Source organism: Bombina bombina, chromosome 6 (genome assembly GCF_027579735.1).
Source record: "Bombina bombina isolate aBomBom1 chromosome 6, aBomBom1.pri, whole genome shotgun sequence".
Lineage (NCBI taxonomy): Eukaryota > Metazoa > Chordata > Amphibia > Anura > Bombinatoridae > Bombina > Bombina bombina.
Window position 1 is genome coordinate 127,662,450 of NC_069504.1, and position 21,516 is coordinate 127,683,965.

Below are 21,516 nucleotides of genomic sequence, written 5' to 3' on the forward strand. Positions count from 1 at the left end.
CCATTTAGAGGTGGAAATAAATATAAAATACTTGATAAGAAGGAATTATATTGGATTTATCGACTTGGGACAAGAGCACCCCATGGACTTAATCTAGAATGGGATATTAGTTATTTCATCTAGGGGATATGATAAATGCTTCAAGAAATGTTGTTGTGATAGTTCCACTGAGAGAAAATACACCAGTGCATGTTTAGTTAAGAATATGTGGCTGATGATTCTTCTTTGCATATACTTGCATATGTTGGATACAGGTGGACATTGATTGCTCATTTGGCTGATCCATTCTATATGAAATCCGGATGGATATATGTTCATAATAAATAGTGTGCATGAGAGAAATGTGCAGTTTAGGCACCTGATACGGTTAGATGTATTTACCTATGCATATTGTGTAGCCAACATGTTAATGTTGTAATTGGATTTTTAGGATAGACATTTTATGGTACACTGATGAGATGTGGATAAGATATAAAGTGGAAGCTCTGTGTTTATCAATTTTGGAGGATATCATAAGAAGCAAAGTGAACATCTGTAGTACACAAAATCAGGATTGTCTATCTCAGTGTAATATCATATAACATTGGAGGAGAATTTTTGTTTTAGCATTCCACTGATGAGATGTGGATAAGATATAAAGTGGAAGCTCTGTGTTTATCAATTTTGGAGGATATCATAAGAAGCAAAGTGAACATCTGTAGTACACAAAATCAGGATTGTCTATCTCAGTGTAATATCATATAACATTGGAGGAAAATTTTTGTTTTAGCAACAGTCTGCACTTAATTAATTAGCTGGGTGATTAAGATGGTGGCATATTGTATATGTTTTTATCACATATTGTGTAAAAGTTTAATGTTGGTTCATTTATATTTTATCTCTGACATTAATTGGTTAATATGAGTTCACCCATGATCTCTATTTAAGAGTGTCATGGGTGTACTATCTGTAGTCTCTGATGAAGCACCACTAGGGGGCACAAAACGCGTCAGATGTCATTCCATGTTTGTACCTGCTTGCCCTTTAGAAGAATAGTGTTTTTTGAAATTTTACTGCTGTGCTACTGAATTCTTCTTTTTCTGGACGTTTCATGTGGCTGGTTCCCTGCATATTGGGCATTGCACCCTGTCACTAAGTTTGAGGATCAGCATCTCGAAGGCTGTAGTTTCGGTGAGGTCTGACTACGTCATACGTGTGAGACGCATACTGGATGCCGACAGGTGAATTTGGAGCAGTCACTGCTCACTTTGCCTCCACAAGGGAAAAACGCTGAGCAAAAGCCTCAGCAACTGGAGGAACCAGGGCGATGACAGGTTCAAGCCCCCGATTGTTTAAAACAAACAATATCCCAGAAATTGAAACACCCCGTCTGACATAGAAAAACAGACCAACAGGGAGATTAATGTAATATCCAGGAGAACCCAGAGAACAAGAACACCTTGCAAGTCCCAACCCAAGGAAGAGACCACCCCATGCCGAAGTCCAATGCTCCAAAGGAGCTAAGGCATCTTGAACCAAGATACTAGAGCCCATAGGCGTTCGACTGCCACAGGCGTCCAAAGCAAGGGAATACCATGAGGACAAGGTCACTCGATCAAAAGCTAGTCTCCACCTCACTATACGAGACAGAGGAGTACCTGAAACCAGGATGTGGAGCCTCCCCAGATCCGTGAAGATCCTAAGCAGAGTCCAAAAGAACTCTCTCGAAGGGAAATTCAGGTCCCCAAAGGAGACCCAACTCACATGGAGGAACGGACAAAATCCAAAGGGTCTCAAGAAGAGAGCAACCCTCTCCTGAAGGGAAACCCAGGGCCCCCTAAGAAGACCTAACCCACATGGGGAAGTCCAAAGGTTTCACTGACAAGAGGACCACGGAAAGAACACGTCTAATAGGACAATTCCTAGAGCCTCCGAAAGGCCAAACCGCCTTAAACCAGCGGTAAGGAAGCGCTAAACCCCCAATCCTCCCACGTGAGGAAGAATACTCTAGGTCCCGAGTGAAACAATCCTTCCAGCCTCATGGACCCACAAGTCCTTGTTAGAATGCTTAGCTGAAACTTGTAAAATAAAAACAAGAAACACAAATAATAAAGTAAGCACTTGGTGCCTTGACCAGACCAGACAGGCAGAACAGGCGCCACGTGTCTGAACAGGCCACGAGACAGAAGATCTGAACCCAAGCAGGACCAGCCTGCACAGGGCCATAACTGTCAAGCTGCCTAAATCCTCCCTCAGAGGGGAAGAGAATAACAGACAACCTAGGACTAACATGTCCCTTAACAACTTCTGCAGAAGTAAACAGCGAGAATCGATACCAGAGATAGTTCCCGAAGGAAACATATAACCAAAATAAAAGTCATCCTAACTGGATAAAAGAAAATATAAGGCAGCCCGTAGGCAAACGCCTAAGAAGAAACAGGCATACTCGCAGGACCAGCCAAACGGAACCCTGATCTTCCAACAAAAACTGGGAAAGATCTCAACAACCGACAATCAGGATATTATGCCATCCCCACATGTCAAATGTGGTCAACCATTTGAGGCAGAATACTGGGGATTCCCATATCCGTTAAGGATAGGATCCTCTAATAACTCAAAAACGTGTCTGAGTAAAATGTGAATGCGCGCTATTCTGTAACGAAAGGCACAACATTCAGGGACAGCTACATCCGCAGGGTATAGGCCCACCCAAGGCCGGGAGACCCGGGACAATCAGGCACGAGCACAAATGCAAATAAACGTCTGGGCTTTGAAGACGCATAATCGCCAAAAATATGTGAAAGCGAAAACGAGCTGCAAACTCCTGGGGGAACAAGCCGCCCTGTAAGGAGGGATAAACATAATCTGGGTTACCTGCATGTGTAGTAGTAGGGAGCGCTAGGGAACTCGCCTCTCGGAGGACAGAATCCCCCAGAGGCGGATGGTTTACCGGACCCTTGATTCCCAGAGTCTGAGGAACAAGGCGCTCTAATACGGCATATCGAACATAACCAATTGATCTGTGTCAATGGGGCCAATTCACATTCTTCAAATTTGAACAGTCTCAGCATCAGAATCCTCTATAACTGGATAGAGAATATAATAATATGGACTAAAGAAAAATGTAAACGGCACCTCACACCAACAATTGCTGGGGCACTCCCCACCTCCTAAAACCAGACACCAGCAGACCCAAATTTTTCAGTCGCCACACGGTCAGGAATGCGGAAATGGAAGACCATAACGTAAACACGTCCAGTCACAAGGTGAGCCGTACAGTCCAAAAAAAGCACACCCAACCATAAGGTTGCGTCACTTCCAAAGACCCCTATGTTCTAAGCCAAGAGCTCAGTTAAAGGGACAGTTTACCCCAAAAGATGCTCCTCTTTAATTTGTTCCCAATGATCCACTTTACCTGCTGGAGTATATTAAATTGTTTACAAGTATTTCTATTACCTTTATATTGGCATTTGGAATAGTTTATTTAGCCTGTGGGTTATAGAAGAGATAAGGTAATAAAATGTTAATTTTCCATTGTTCTCTCCAAGTATTGGTGATTGGTTTATAGACAGATATAAGATAAAGAAGCAGGCATATTTATACAATGTGATAAAGTAATGAGATCTGATTATACCTACAAGCTCAGCCCCTTTTATTCGGTTGTGGCTTCAAAACACAAAATCAGCTAATTCATATACACAAATAAGCCTTTAAAAGCAAATCTCATACATTTTATACTCTGCAGCTGGTAAAAAAAAAGTAATTGGAAACAAATTAAGGGAAAAACAATTTTATAGTATACTGTCCCTTTAACACATAAGTAGATTGAATCACATAACAAACATGATAAAAAAAAAAACCCTGTTCAATAATCCCCCTCGGGAGATATTAACCCTCGATTCCAAGAAACAAAGGAGCCTCACTGAGGCCCTATTTTTTATATTTAATAAGTCCCGCAGGATAGTACCTTACCGCAAACAAATAAGATACAGTACATTCAGATGAAGTAACATGAAACGATCTTGCCGGAATCTACGCCGTGGAACAGGAACACGGCCCTTAAAGTGTGACGAATAGTAGCAGCACCTCTGTCATGGACTTGAGAGAAGAAAGCAGGCAGTGAAAAGAAGTTTGACAACGCCGATTTCTTGTGGAGCTTTTAATATGAGTCGGGATGGTTTCGCAGAAAGACTCTCCCTGCATCTGCGGACTCTAAATTTCATCCAGGCCCTCACTGAGAGGCTGACAGGACTACTTAAAGCTCCCGTCTCATGACGAAGAGTACTACCCTCCATAAGAGACAAAACAAACTTCTGACACTTCTCTGCCAACCTCCTGGGACAAAAGGCAAAGCATGACTGGGGGATGAGGGGAGTGGGAGGAGTATTTAAGCCTTTGGCTGGGGTGTCTTTGCCTCCTCCTGGTGGCCAGGTTCTTAATTCCAAAAAGTAATGAATGCAGCTGTGGACTCTTTCCATTTATGAAGAAAAATACAATTTTCACAGTGTCTACTAAAGTTGTAATTACCATAGTGCGTTCCTTATATTATAATATAATTACTTTTGCAAGATGTAATTTACACGTAGATGGTAAGAAACACAAATTAAGGTATTATACCTATTAAAAAGAAACTATGATTAATGTATACCTGGCAGTAATAATATGGTGTGTGTATATTAGCCGCTTTGGATTTAAACTTCAGATTTGATCTTAGTTGGATGGAAATTTGATGACATATTTTGTCTTTATCTTCACTAGATGCAATAATTTCAGGAATAAGTAAGAGAAATGTATGCCCCCCCCCCCCCAAATGGTACTAACCACGGCCTTTAAAGGGACATAAAACCCAAACATTGTCTTTTCTAATTCAGACAGAACATACAATTTGAAAAAAGTTTCCAATTTACTTCTATTATCAAATTGGCTTCATTCTCATGGTTTTCTTTGTTGAAGAGATACCTAGGTATAACTGCTGCTATAAAGTGCTCCAGAAATGTGTACGCCCCTGAATTTACATCCCTGCTTTTTAACAAAAGATACCAAGAGAACAAAAAATAATAATAATAGAAGTAAATTATAAACGCTGTTGAAAATGACATGATCTGTCTGAATAATGAAAGGAAACATTACTGGCCAAAAGAGAACATTTCAAAACATACTAACACGTTGTGTACACAGTACAATTGTTTTAAAGAACCAAACTCCACCCACCACTTGGCTTATTTAAATAAGGCAATCAAGACTTGTTACTGGACTAGACAAAGGTAGCTACGGTCATTATGTTAGCAAAACCCCCAGTTTTTTGCAGTTCATTATCTGATAACCTCTGCTGAGGTCATTAAGGACAGATATGTAGCAGGGCTAGCCTTGAGGCTTTTGCAGTGTGTAATTTGCAGCTGTAAAAATTTGAAAAGTCACAATTTTCAGAGTCAAATTACATGAAAAGGAGGGAAAATAAAATAATGAAAAGAATATCTCAAAGTCATTTTACTATGCATTCAATATTTTATGTTACAATGGCAAACTGTTTAATGTCCCTTTAATATGGCGCTTTAATGTCAGATTTTGTTTTTATTTTCAATCGTTCCGTTCTAGAACTAGCCCTGCATTTTGCATGTGATCATGTCCAGTTTGTATACTCTGAGTACAATAAAGTTATACAAATACAGGAGGCATTTTTATAAATGTTTACATACTGCACAAATCTGCTGTGCTTTTCATATTTGCTTTTCATATCCTTTTAATGCATTTTAGAAACTGAGTTTTTGCTTGTTGTCAGGCATTTTATTTGCTGGATTCCGTTGTACCAGACACAAATTACTTTCTTAAATACTTGAAGGTATTAGGCTGTATTTACAAATGATAACATGATTGCATTTTTGGTGTCTGGCCATATTTTGTAATCCCTAAGGTTACTTGAATGAATCACAACCATTTTCTAGCATAACGTCAAGTGAAACTGCCACCAGAGATTTATATTTGAATTGAATTAATCAAAAATTATGAAAGAATGTAAAGTTTTCCTTATAACATTTTAATTTATAGTGTGTGTATTTTGTACTAAAACATGTTTAATACCATAAACAAATCCAAAATCAATGACTTGAGCTTTGCAAGCAAATGTTTCCAGTGTCTGGCCAACAAGTGACTAATTACTTTACTAGAATAAAGCCAGGTCCAAGAGAAACGATATCTAACACAATAATGTCATCTTTACAGACAGGAGAAGCAGAAACAAAAGCATTGCCTATAGTAACAGCTATCTCCGGCCAGCGTTCTCGGGTGTCACATATCTTTGCCCTGGGCAGTTTGTATACTGATGAGGAGCGTGAGCTGGCAAGGTCTTGTATGCCACCGAAACAGATTACAGTTAAGTGACATGTGTATAAAAGCCTGTTCCCAGGCTCCGTGTCTCCAGGTAACTGGCAGCACAAGAGAAGTCTGTGAAAGATGAACATTGGCGAGATGTAAAATGCTGTTATCGTTACAGGAGAGATGTTAGTGTGGACAAGCTCACTTGAAAAAGTCTTCAGTTTAACAAGAAGACTTTAATTATTATGATCTTAAAAAAAACACAAATTGCCGGCTACAATTCCAAGGAACAACATAGTCTTCAAGGGTTGTGTGTAAAACTGCACTATACTTGAGAACAGGGCTTGACAAATCCCTAGAGAAAGGGAGCCATAGCTCCTTAAATGTTATATCTGCTGATAACCTTTTATGTTTTTCTACCTATAACTAAATTCTATGGCTTTATAATCAAAAAGTGTATCTGCATCCTCAATATTCTGGCTAGTAGTAAAGTTCTGTCCCAGAAAGCATACTGAGGTAAGCACAGGAGTGTGTACGTGGAAAAATGTTTATAACAATGATATATATATATATATATATATATATATATATATATATATATATATATATATATATATATATATATATATATATATATATATAGTGCTCAAGACACATGCTCTCTTCTGAGACTACCTTGGTATCCATTATTGAAAGTTCATGAGAGCATACCAAGAGAGAGGGGGAGAGAGACATTTGAGACCAGAATTAAATTGGAAAGTTATTTAAATTTGTACACTCTAAATGAATATGGAACTCAAAATTAAACTTATGATTCAGCCAATCGGATTGAGCTCGCATTCTATTGGCTGTTCCGATCAGCCAATAGAATGCGAGCTCAATCTGATTGGCTGATCGGATCAGCCAATCGGATTGAACTTGATTCTGATTGGCTGATTCCATCAGCCAATCAGAATTTTCCTACCTTAATTCCGATTGGCTGATAGAATCCTATCAGCCAATCGGAATTCGAGGGACGCCATCTTGGATGACGTCCCTTAAAGGAACCGTCATTCTTCAGTTGGACGTCGTCGGAAGAAGATTGATCCGCGCTGGAGGTCTTCACGATGGAGCCGTTCCTCATCGGATGAAGATAGAAGATGCCGCTTGGATCAAGATGGTTGTCGGTCTGGATCGCCTCTTCTTCCTGGATAGGATGAAGACTTTGGAGCCTCTTCTGGACCTCTTCAGCCGCAGGATTATGGATCGCCAGCCCCCGCTTGGGTTGGATGAAGATATCGGAGCCAGGACCGATCGGTGATACCCGGCGAGGTGAAGATAAGGTAGGAAGATCTTCAGGGGCTTAGTGTTAGGTTTATTTAAGGGGGGTTTGGGTTAGATTAGGGGTATGTGGGTGGTGGGTTGTAATGTTGGGGGGGGTATTGTATGTTTTTTTTTACAGGCAAAAGAGCTGAATTTCTTGGGGCATGCCCCACAAAAGGTCCTTTTAAGGGCTGGTAAGGTAAAAGAGCTTTGAACTTTTTTAATTTAGAATACGGTAGGGCATTTTTTTATTTTGGGGGGCTTTGTAATTTTATTAGGGGGCTTAGAGTAGGTGTAATTAGTTTAAAATTGTTGTAATATTTTTCTAATGTTTGTAAATATTTTTTTATTTTTTGTACTTTAGTTAGTTTATTTAATTGTAGTTATTTGTAGGCATTGTATTTAATTAATGTATTGATAGTTTAGTGTTAGGTTTAATTGTAGGTAATTGTAGGTATTTTATTTAATTTATTTATTGATAGTGTAGTGTTAGGTTTAATTGTAACTTAGGTTAGGATTTATTTTACAGGTAATTTTGTAATTATTTTAACTATTTTAGCTATTAAATAGTTCTTAACTATTTAATAGCTATTGTACCTGGTTAAAATAAATACAAAGTTACCTGTAAAATAAATATAAATCCTAAAATAGCTATAATATAATTATAATTTATATTGTAGCTATATTAGGGTTTATTTTACAGGTAAGTATTTAGCTTTAAATAGGAATAATTTATTTAATAAGAGTTAATTTATTTCGTTAGATTTAAATTATATTTAACTTAGGGGGGTGTTAGGGTTAGGGTTAGACTTAGCTTTAGGGGTTAATCCATTTATTACAGTAGCGGCGAGATTCGGTCGGAAGATTAGGGGTTAATAATTGAAGTTAGGTGTCGGCGATGTTAGGGAGGGCAGATTAGGGGTTAATACTATTTATTATAGGGTTATTGAGGCGGGAGTGAGGCGGATTAGGGGTTAATAACTTTATTATAGTAGCGGTGCGGTCCACTCGGCAGATTAGGGGTTAATAAGTGTAGGCAGGTGGAGGCGACGTTGAGGGGGGCAGATTAGGGGTTAATAAATATAATATAGGGGTCGGCGGTGTTAGGGGCAGCAGATTAGGGGTACATAGGGATAACGTAGTTGGCGGCAGTGTACGGAGCGGAAGATTAGGGGTTAAAAAATTAAAATATAGTGGCGGCGATGTGGGGGGACCTCGGTTTAGGGGTACATAGGTAGCTTATGGGTGTTAGTGTACTTTAGAGCACAGTAGTTAAGAGCTTTATAAACCGGCGTTAGCCCAGAAAGCTCTTAACTACTGACTTTTTTCTGCGGCTGGAGTTTTGTCGTTAGATTTCTAATGCTCACTTCAGCCACGACTCTTAATACCAGCGTTAGAAAGATCCCATTGAAAAGATAGGATACGCAATTGACGTAAGGGGATCTGCGGTATGGAAAAGTCGCGGCTGGAAAGTGCGCGTTAGACCCTTTCCTGACTGACTCCAAATACCGGCGGTAGCCCAAAACCAGCATTAGGAGCCTCTAACGCTGGTTTTGACGGCTACCGCCCAACTCTAAATCTAGGCCTAAGTTAATTAGCCTCATAGAGGCCTATTTATGAAATGTCTGTCGGACCTGATCCGACAGTGTGGATCAGGTCCGACAGACATCGCTGAATGTGGAGAGCAATACGCTCTCCGTATTCAGCATTGCACCAGTAGCTTACAAGAGCTGTTGGTGCAACGCTGCACCCTGTAGACTCGCGGCCAATCGGCCGCCAGCAGGGGGGTGTCAATCAACCCGATCGTACTCGATCGGGTTGAATTCCGGCGATGTCTGTCCGCCTGCTCAGAGTCTTTAGACCGCTGCTTCATAACTGCTGTTTCTGGCGAGCCTGCAGGCTTGCCAGAAACACGGGCCCTCAAGTTCTATTCAGAGCTTGATAGATAGGCCCCATAGTATTAACTCTGTTACTTGCGTTTTATTTGGTGCATACTACAAATTAGAAATAACATGACCTTTTTTTATGTATTTTCTGAATTAAATGATTGGCTGATCGCTGACTGAAGCAAATGCCAAGCTTAGCTAATTACCTGGTATCGGAGGGGAAGCTCAGCTTACATTTGTATAAGTAACACAAGACTCACAAGATAGGGTAACTTTCATCATGTATAAATTACTAATAATTGCTACAGGACAAGTCTGAATCTTCAAAGTATTTGGAAGGACTAACAGACATTAGGCCCGATTATCCTCCTGAGGAAACGTATCAGATCATTTTAATGTTTGGCTACTAGCTGTGATTTGAGAGTGGAATTCTGAATCTGACGTGTTCTCTCTCATCGGTCCTTAGTGGTTCTTATCATATGGATGACAGATTGTGACATTTTACCTTAGCATATTTCCGAAATATGGCCCTTTTGCTTGAAAGGGAAAATGAAATGGCGGGAGACCCTGACTGGAGCGGCATTCCATCGAGTATTACCACACCAACCAGATCATTCAACTGCAAGTTCATTCAGAGTCTCAACAATGTGTCTCATTAACATGCAGCAAGTCACTAAAGCTCAGAATTACTAAGCCAACATGACGGGAACAGCTTTAGCCAGAGAGGGCCAAGTCATGCCTGGTTCTCTCACAAACAGGGAAGCTGGCCTCTAAAGCAACTCTTAAAGTGACCCTGTCACTGCAATTTCTACACTAATTATATAGCATTTTACCCTGAATGTTCTCTTTTTGTCTCTTAACTAGATTCTAAATGTGATGAGACTTAAAGATACTCCCTATGAAAAAGTAGTATCTCTATATGATATATTTATTTATTTTTGCATGAAATAGACACTAATTAAAGGGACACTGAACCCAATTTTTTTCTTTCGTGCTTCAGATAGAGCATGAAATTTTAAGCAACTTTCTAATTTACTCCTATTATCAAATTTTCTTCATTCTCTTGGCATCTTTATTTGAAATGCAAGAATGTAAGTTTATTGCGGGCCCATTTTTGGTGAACAACCTGGGTTGTCCTTGCTGATTGATGGATACATTCATGCACCAATAAAAAAGTGCTGTCCAGAGTTCTGAGCCCAAAAGATAGCTCAGATACCTTTTTTTCAAATAAAGATAGCAAGAGAATGAAGAAAAATTGATAATAGGAGTAAATTAGAAAGTTGCTTAAAATAGCATGCTCTATCTGAAAGAAAAAAAATTTGGGTTCAGTATCCCTTTAACTGTATGAGTTGTGCACTTCCCACTAAAGATCATTTAAGGGACACACAAGTGAAAAATAAACTTTCATTACTCAGATAGAGCATGCAATTTTAAACAACTTTCCAATTTACTTCAATTAACAAAATGTGCACAAACTTTTTATATTTAAACTTTTTGAGTCACCAGCTCCTACTGAGCATGTGCAAGAATTCACAGAATAAGTGTGTATGCATTTGTGATTGGCTGATGAATGTCACATGGTATGTGTATGCATTTGTGATTGGCTGATGGCTGTCACATGGTACAGGGGGAGTGGAAATAGACATAACTTAATAATGCTTATTGGCGGCTGATGCTTATGTCCTGTTAATGCTCATTGGGTGATAGCATTTACAGGAAATTCCTAACTGAGTATTAGTAGGAAGTACTCATAATTTTCATGCCGCGCCGTTGCTAGGGGAGTGGCGTCTTCCCCATGCTCGTTGCCTAGGGCTGTGTCGGCTCAAGATGCGTGCGGTGCTGATGTCATCGCCGCACGCTCCTGATGCCGGCCGGTCTCTTGGCGCCAATCACCAGGTACTTTAGCGGGCAGCAGATGATCTGTCACTGCCCAAGTATAGGTGCTACTTTGTGTGCTCCTGGGAGTGACAGATCGTCTGCTGGACTGATACTTTGTTGCTGAAACCTTGCCTGTCTTACTACGCTACTTGGTTAACCCCTAAACTGCTGATCTGATACTTTGTTGCTGAAACCTTGCCTGTCTTACTACGCTACTTGGTTAACCCCTAAACTGCTGGACTAATACTTTGTTGCTGAAACCTTGCCTGTCTTACTACGCTACTTGGTTAACCCCTAAACTGTTGGACTGATACTTTGTTGCTGAAACCTTGCCTGTTTTACTACTCTACATGGTTAACCCCTAATCAGCTGGACTGATCCTTGTTACTGAACCCTGCCTGTCTCACTACGTTACTTGGTTAACCCCTAACTTGCTGGACTGACATCTTGTTGCTGATCCCTGCCTGTCTCATTACGCTACCTGGTTAACCCCTACATTGCTGGACTGTCTTCTTGTTGCTGAACCCTGCCTGTCTCACTACGCTACCTGGTTACCCCCTGAATTGCTGGACTGCTTTTCTGTTGCCGTATCCTGTCTGCCTTATTTGCCTTGTGCTGTCCTGCCTGTGGTGAGTGCCGCTCTCCTCATTTTCCTGATATTCTCTGCTCTGGGATATTCCCTATCTTTCCGGCTCGATGCCGGGATAACAAGATTACTGTCCGAGTTCGGTCTGATAGAGGAGTATCCCACGAGCCTTACAATAATCCTACTAGCATGTGTTGGACGAACACAAATTATAATGATGGGTTAGATTGCACTTTAATTTAAACCACTTTTAATACATATGTTTTTTAAAAAAATGCCATATAAATGTCATATGGAAGACAGAACGTGTTTGAGTACAGTGTCCCTTTAAAGGCACATTAGAGCAATTTGATATTGTTTTAAATTGCCTTTTTATGTGATATCTAGACTCTCCCCTTTTAGCTCTTTATACTGAAAATTAAGTGCAGTTTCAGATTACCCCACACACACACACACACTTTTATTATTCTGAACACAGTGTCTAGTGTATTCAGTTGTTACCATTTTCACATACATTGTAATTTTCCTAAATTGTTTTGATTGAATCTCCCATTAGCAAACATGTACAAGTCATGGGTGAAATTGACCTCTCTAAGCCCAGTCCCCCCCTACACCATGGACACCAGTAGTTAAAATTAATCAGAATAAAACAATAATGTGAAATATCCCAATTAAGAGGATTTGTACAACAATTTACAGTATAATGTCCCTTTAATGCCATGGGTGATTGCACAAAGGGTTATTTTAAAATATTAGTCTCCTTAAAAGTAATTAAAGGGATGGTAAACACCAAACATGGTATTGTTTAAAAAGAAAGATAAACCCTTTATTTACCATCCCCCAGTTTTGCATAACCAACACTGTTATATAAATATACTTTTTACCTCTGTAATTAACTTTTATCTAAGCTTCTGCTGATTGCCTCCTTATCTCAGATCTTTTGACAGACTTGTATTTCAGGCAATTAGTGCTGACTCTTAAATAACTTCACGTGCATGAGCACAGTGTTATCTATATGAAACACATGAACTAACGCCCTCTAGCTGTGAAAAACCTGTAAAATTCATTCAGATGAGAGGCAGTCTTCAAGGGCTTAGAAATTAGCATTCAATTAAGAATAACAAGAGAACAAAGCAAATTTTAAGATAAAAGTACATTAGAAAGTTAAAATTACATGCTGTATCTGAATCAAGAAAGTTTACTTTGAACTTTACTATCCCTTTAAAGTTAATCAATCTAAAAATTAAAGGGAAATTATTCTCAGAACTGAATCCTATAGAAATGTATTAAACAATGTACAGTCATTATTTATTTTGCCTGCTTAAATATGCTACAAAGTTAATGCTTAACAGTGATACTACTTTAAAAACCTTATAAAACATTTATGCATATCTTTTACGGTCCTTAAATGCTACAATCTACTATATATAATAATGTTCCACTAATGAAACAATTCTTCCTAATTTCAAACCCATAAGACAGAACAAAAGCAAATAGATGACATAAATCCATAAATCAAACAAATTTAACATGCAGTATGTTAAACGGATAAGAATATATTAGGAACATGAAACCCCAAATTTTTCTTTTGTGATTCAGATAGAGAATACAACTTTCCAATTTACTTATATTGGGCTAGATTATGAGTGGCGCACTAACAGCTGTGTGCAAGCGAAAAGGGGTTTATCGCAGCTGTTTTCGCGAGTCAGGTTTTTTGCTTGTATTACAAGTTGAAAGTAAACACAATTGCTTGAGCGCAATTTAAGTCAAAGCGCGTTGGGTAAGCGTGAACTCAGAGCTATGGTTTAACACATCAAAAACACATTACAAAGTACAGTTAAACTCATAATAGCACCATATAATAAAATTTATTAGGGATAAAAGATATGCGGTCTCAGGTACCAGAAAAAAAAAGGCAGACAAAGGGCTTTAACATTGCGATACATACATATACATGTCTAAAGATGGAAATGTATGTTTATGTCTACACATGTGTACATGTGTTTATATGTGTATATATGTATTTACAGACATAATATATGTCTATAAAAGTGTACATATTTGTGTTTCTATGTGTATATATAAGTGCATTGGAGCCCTTTGCAGTTAAGTAGATGAAAACATGTTAAAGCATATGTATGCAATATTCATATTTAATAAAGTGTTATAAAGATTTCACATTCCAATGTTCTGCACATAGCAGAATATGTTCTAAGTATTTTTAAATAGATATTCCTCTATATATCTGTATATATCTATACATAATCATGTATGTATGTATATATATATATATATATATATATATATATATATTTTATTTATTTTTTTGTGTGCAAAAAACATATATATGTAGAAATATGTATTTGTGAATAAATAAAACATATTCTTCTATGTGAAGAACATTGGAATGTAAAAATATTCATATTTTCATGTCGGGTTAGTGCCCTTGAGAATATGCGATCAGGTTTGCACGCGAGTAGGGACTTTTTCCCATTTTTTAACCCCTTTGACTTCTATGGGGGAATAGGTTATCGCACACAATATTTAAAATATTGTAAATTCGTCTTTTTACACGCTTCAGGTTAACGCACAAGTGAATACAGTTTACTTTCAACTTGTAATACGAGTGCAACCCGCCACATGCAAAAAGCTTACTTTTAGAGCAGTTAGCGCTCGAGCGAGAGCGTTAAATAGCACTCTACTCGTAATCTAGTCCATTATATAATTTGCTTTATTTTCATGGTATCGCCTTTGCTGAAGGAGCAGTAATGCACTACTGGGAGTTAGCTGAACACATTGGGTAACCCAATGACAAGAGGCATATACTGTATGTGGAGCCACCAATCAGCAGCTAGCTCCCAGTAGTGCATTTATGATGCTCCTGAACCTACCTAGGCATTCTTTTCAACAAAGGATACCAGTAGAATAAAACAAATTAGATTATAGAAGTAAATTGGAAAGTTGTTTAAAATTGCATGTTCTATCTGAATCATGAAAGTTTAATTTCCACTTTACTATCCATTTAAAGAATAAAGTTCCTCTTACCTGTATATTCGTCATTGCACTCACAAGAGTAACCACCTTCTCTACTTCGGCAATGTCCATTCTTGCCACAAGGATTGGAGTAGCAAAGATCAATTTCTGTTTCACAATAATCTCCAGTAAATCCAGGGGGACATCTGCACCTCAATCCATTGATAGGATGAATAGGACGAAAAAGAACAGTGTTGGAGCTAATAAAGGGAGATGAACTATCAAACTTTAATACTGAAACACACTTCATGTAATTCTCACAAGGTTCCCTCAAACATATGTTGTCATCAAAAGGTAAGACCCTCTGGGTAGAGATCATCGTTAGAAGGGTCCTGTTTAGGTAAATCTGTTCTTGTAGATCCTCAGAATGAAAAAACCTATTACGGATCCCGCCAGGAAGTAAGGCAGAAAAGGTGACGTTCAAGATGTTGGAGCTCACATCGGTGTCATTTTGGATGTTGAAGACGAAGATGCCCTCTTTGGTGGTGGATAAAACGGTTGCCACACCTTCCACAAACAGAGAGAGAAGAGGGGACAAAAACTTTTCCTGGGACATGTTTTCTAGCCGGACAGTAATACTGTTGGTTAACATGTCGTCCGTGATAATGGTGACGCGCAGGGTACAGTGTGCAGTGACACTATGAATGCCATCTGAAAAAAACAAACGCAAAATGAGTACATTCACACAAACGATGAGAGATAAAGATGACTGTAGGTTAGAAAACAGGGTAATCCAGAAATCAAATGATAAGAGAACAAACCATATTTTTTCTTTTATTATGTATCCATCGGCCACAGAATGCAGGGAGCAACAATAAAACACTCTAAGAAGCTAGAACATTATTGTTATTGTAGCACTATAGCTTGTGTAAAGCTATGTAATTAAAGGGCTATTATAGTGTTACAATTACATGCTGTACTTTGTTAGAGGGTGTCATTTTAACACTAGTGACCCTGCAGTGCTATGTGTTTAACCCCTTCAAAAGAGTGAAACACATAGTTACAGTACGGATAGAGAGTCATAGCGAACTGCTGGTCCTGAGTGGCCACTCACCCAATCAACAGTGGCAGTTGTACAGCTGGGTTGAGCAGATCAGGCCAACTGCTGTGTCAGCTCTGGACCAGCAATTCTCTGCAGCTCCTGAGTGGAACTTTGTTTTAAACATGTTTGGACTTTTAATATATTTTCTAGCAAAAAAAAATAAAAAAAAAATATGTGTACTGTAAAGTAAGACATACACAAAACAGTTCAGCTCCAGAATGTCAAGTTATAGGAAATAAATGTTGCGCAAAATCTGCAGTCTAGATGTGCTAGAAACTGCACAGCCAAAATGTTGAGCAGACATATGAAAGAGATACCATCTCACTCAAACAGGGAATATGTTAATATTATAAAACAGAAAAAAGACAAATGCGCCACATGGCTCAATATTGTTTGTTCAACACAGTGAATGTGATTTGATTGTGCCGATGCAAACTCACAATTTAGGAAGCACTCCAGTTAGTGCAATAGAAGCAGTCTGGGATCAATCACAGTCACCCAGCAGACCGACCTCTTGGATAGAGAAGTATATTCTGTGATAAAAATACAAGGAGACACAGAGGTGCCTATATAGCCTAGTACAGTTTGAACCCAGAAGATAATGCTGTATATAGTTGAAAATGTACTCACATTTAGTAAAGCATCTCCATTGATGCTAATCAGGCAGGAAGGGATCAATACAGTCACCCAACAGACTATGACAAGGTTCCCACAGGAAGCAATCAGCAAAAAGTCCAAGGGACCAGGATTGGTCCAAATAATACACAATAGCAAGTGTTTGTAAAAATATGATAGACTTTACTTGTAAAAGATTAAAAACAAGCGACGCGTTTCTCAGCTTGTTGTGTATTATTTGGACCAATCCTGGTCCCTTATTTTTATCACAGAATATACTTCTCTATCCAAGAGGTCGGTCTGCTGGGTGACTGTGATTGATCCCAGACTGCTTCTATTGCACTAACTGGAGTGCTTCCTAAATTGTGAGTTTGCATCGGCACAATCAAATCACATTCACTGTGTTGAACAAACAATATTGGGCCATGTGGCGCATTTGCCTTTTTTCTGTTTTATAGATCATCATCATAGGATCCTGGCCGGGTTCTCTACAGATTGCTGCCTAGATTATCGTCAATCTACTCCTCAGAGACTTTTATTCTATATATTTGGAATTGTTTTATTATTATTAATTTTTATTGCACTGATTGAGATATATTTTCTGACATCCTCACCCATAGATCTGATATCTCGTATATATATTTATTATATTCATTATATTGATATACAAGTTATTAATCATTTACTTTAGGGCGCCCCCTATCTTATAGGATGTTAATATTATAACTTTAGGTGGTGTAGGTCACTATAAACTATATATACAAAAATAAAGCAGATAGTGTAGCTATGCAATACAATGCAGCCCATTCTGGCTATCAAAGGGTTAACAATAATAAAGTTGTGTATTGTGCTGCTTACAGCAGTGGAAAGACATTGCACTATGGAACAACAATAACTCGTATCAATGCTACCAACACGTTTCCTCTATTGATGAGGTTACAGTCAAGTTCCATAGCTTTGTTTATTTATCCTTAGGGATGGGCTAATGCATTAATAACAGTCGTCCACACCTAATTTATTTGGTAAAGGAGTAACTGTTTATATTACAATGCTGTCATCTTCAAATAAACAATAAATATAATGCAAACCTTCCAAAACAAGTCTGTAAAATAAATAGACAGAAAAATAGAAAGAGATTTAGATAAACAGACGGACGGAAAGACAGAGATGTGTTAATTCTCATTGTATAATACATTTTCAGGGGTACACCAATCCACCACGCTTGCATACGGTAAGTTAGAGGGGAATGCATAAAGGGACATGAAGCACTAAATAAATTCTAGACTTGATGAGATCAAAATAAAGATTAGATAATGATCTTAAAGAAATAAGTGTAACATTTTAGTCTGCATTAAGCAATGTACTTTGCCATGTTGTATCCTATGTAACCGTTCCTCTTATCTAATCTGATGAGGTCAATTAGGGACGTATATAAACAGTGGTCATACAATATTATTTTTTTAGAAATCGTGCCCACATCTAGTGAACCAATGACAGAAGGCATATGTGTGTAGCCACCAATTACCAGCTAGCTTCTATTACTAATAGTGCATTGCACATTTATGACCCTTTAACAAACAGTATAAAATGATATTAGATTATGATATATACAACTATTTTGCAATTAGTATAATTTTACTTCATTAGAATTAAAGGGACAGGAACCCCCAAAACTTTATTTCTCGATTCGGATAGAACATAAAATTTCAAACAACTTTCCAATTTACTTCTATTATCAAATTTGATTAAAGGGACACTGAACCCAAATTTTTTCTTTCGTGATTCAGATAGAGCATGCAATTTTAAGCAACTTTCTAATTTACTCCTATTATCTATTTTTCTTCATTCTCTTGCTATCTTTATTTGGAAAAGAAGACATCTAAGTTTTTTTTGGTTCAATGAATTTATCCACCAATCAGCAAGGACAACCCAGGTTGTTCACCAAAAATGGGCAGGCATCTAAACTTACATTCTTGCATTTCAAATAAAGATACCAAGAGAATGAATAAAATTTGATAATAGGAGTAAATTAGAAAGTTGCTTAAAAGTTCATTCCCTATCTGAATCCTGAAAGAAAAAATTATCTTGTTATACCTTTCTGAAGGGACATAATTGCTGAACACATCTAGTCAGCCAATCTCAAGAGACAAATGTGTGCAGGCACCAATCAGCAACTAGCTTACACTAGTGTAGGATATGTGTGTATTATTTTTCAACAATGGATACCAAGAGAATAAAGCACATTTGAAAATAGAAGTTAATTTTAAAGTGTCTTAAAATTATATGCTCTATCTGAATTGTGCAAGTTTAATTTTGCCTTGCCTATCCCCTTAGAGGGAACCTAACAATAAGAACTGAATAATACTTATTGGATCCTTTTTGTGTTAACATATTCTAATTATTTTAAAAATAAGCATAATTAATTTGTATGCAATTCTACACAGAGTACAATCATTTTTCAGCAATTAGCTGTATCAATAAACGAGTAGCCATCGATGCAATTTTATGTTTAATCGTTTGGTAGTCAAAGAAAACTGGTACTACATAGCAGCCAATGGGGTCACAAAAGGAACCCATGTGACAATTCTTTTTAACATTGGCTTGCTCTCACCAAATCATAGCAATAATATTAAATGAGGTAATTTACAAATTATAAAGTCTCGCTATGTGGGCTTTTATAATAAATGACTGTTTTGCACAACACTTATGACACATTAGTACACTGAGTACTTGAGCAGCTGTCTGAGTGGCCGTACAGAGGTCTGGAGTGGTAATCAGTATCAAGCGGTATGCAATTACAGAGAAAATTGTGCAATGTTTGTACAGCAGAGTTTATTCCCTTTAATAACTACTAAATATCTATTCAAAATAATGCAGAGATATTTGGTTATCCATCACGTCACAATGAAAGTGAGGTTCAGCATAGTTCTCTACTTAAAGGGACATCAAATTCATTTTACTTTTGTTTTATTTCCCTTTAATAAAAATACAGTTACTAAAATGTACACGTCTGAAATAAGCGGCAGTATAATTAATAAATGCATGGCAGCCAAAGGGTTAAATATTAGCTCAACATAAATAAAGTTAAATATCTTCTGTGGCTCAGACTTCTACCTGAAATCTAAATCTGGCATGAAATGAGAAAAAGCCTCATAGACTCACATGGTTATTTGAAGAAATGTGAGTCTCATCCACATTTATATTTTGTACTTTCATATCTCTACTTCACCAATTGTAATTAGTTGTTTAACCATTTTGTTAATCTCAGCTGCTCATATTCATTTTACAAGAAGATATATTTTTGTTATTGTTAACTTTATCATTAAAAAAAACAGCAGGTTAAAGTGCTTTCCCCCATATCATGTCTCACAGTTGTACGTATAGATGCACCAGATACCATGAGATGTCAGTATTAGTCTAGGTGACGAGAACCCAAAACTTTAAAAGGACATTAAGGGGTAGATTTATTAAAGTGCGAGCGGACGTGATACAAAGTAGCGTATCATGTCCGCTGCACATCGAACTGCTGGTGCAATGCCACCCCCTGCAGATTTGCGGCCAATCGGCCGCTAGCAGGGGGCGTCAATCAACCCGATCGTATTCAATCGGGTTGATTTCTGTCCGCTGCCTCAGAGCAGGTGGACAAGTTATGGAGCAGCGGACTTCAGACCGCTGCTTCATAACTTCTGTTTCCGGCGAGTCGAAACAAGGGGCATCAAGCTCCATACATAGCTTGATCAAATCAGCCCATATACCCCAGTTGCTTTTGTGTAAAATTGTACCAGGCTGACCCATGCCCTCCTACAGTCAGCAACAAGCAAATTATGTGGTCTGCAAGTGCTTTAAATCACATAGCTTGTTTATGCAGTGCCATATAGATATAGTTCATGTGTGCCATATAGATAACAATGTGCTCACTTCCGTGGAGTTATTCATGAGTCAGCACTAATAGGCTGAAATGCAAGTTTTAAAAAAAATCCTGAAATAAGGGGGCAGTCTACAGAGGCTTAGATACAAGGTAATTACAGAGGTAAAAAGTGTATTAAGATAACAGTGTTTATGCAAACTGGGAAATCGTTAATAAAAGGAATTATCTATCTTTTTAAACAATAAAAAAATTCAAGTAGGTTTTGTCAACTTGTCTTAGTCTTTATATAGAGTTATGGGCACTGCCATGTTTGAACCTAGGTTGAACCCTTTTATGTGTTTGTTTTTTTTGCTGAGGACAATTAGAGACAGATATAAACCAGGCAATAAAGAGAATGTGCAAACAAGGCCGGGTGAAATATATGATTGTTAAAGTAACTATATAACAGGGTTTCAACACAGTGTTTTTGCTCACTCTCTGTATTGTCTGTTTTATATATGGCTTTAATTATTATAAGCAAAAATGAAAATAAAAAATATATACAGCAGAAAACCTAGTTTCAAACATGGTGGTGCCCATATTACTTGATAGAAAAGGTAACAAAAACTAAAATTTTCTGGGTTAAATTGCAGCAAGGGGGCAAATTAGATAGAAGTATATTTTCACTACACAAAACTAAAGATTTTATACTACAAACTGTTTAATGTCCCTTTAAGGGGACACACACCAATGCATACTGATAATACTAGGCCTGTTGTTGCCTGAGGAAGTGTGTAAACTAAAATGTCACACATGCCAAAGACCAGTGGCTGTCAACAGCAATTTAAGTCATTGCTTCAACAAAAGCAAATAAATTAGCAACGAACACTGAAAATACAATTATTATTTTCTGTGGGTTTTCTCCTCTTTATTAACAACATATACAACTGCCAATTATTACACTTCCTGTTTGTCAGAAATAATACTGTGTTGTTTTAAGCACATACTGTGTCCCCACAATGTATATACAAGATCT

At 37.8% G+C, this 21,516-nt stretch overlaps 1 protein-coding gene across 3 annotated transcripts in view; it reads right to left on the reverse strand.

The window, feature by feature from the left end:
* CELSR1 (cadherin EGF LAG seven-pass G-type receptor 1) overlaps positions 1–21,516 on the reverse strand; it is a 258,025-nt gene that overhangs the window by 138,815 nt on the left and 97,694 nt on the right. For all 3 annotated transcript variants that reach the window (XM_053716613.1, XM_053716612.1, XM_053716611.1), the window contains exon 2: positions 14,989–15,627. In XM_053716613.1, the coding sequence (XP_053572588.1) occupies positions 14,989–15,627 (639 nt within the window). The remainder of the gene's footprint in view (positions 1–14,988; positions 15,628–21,516) is intronic.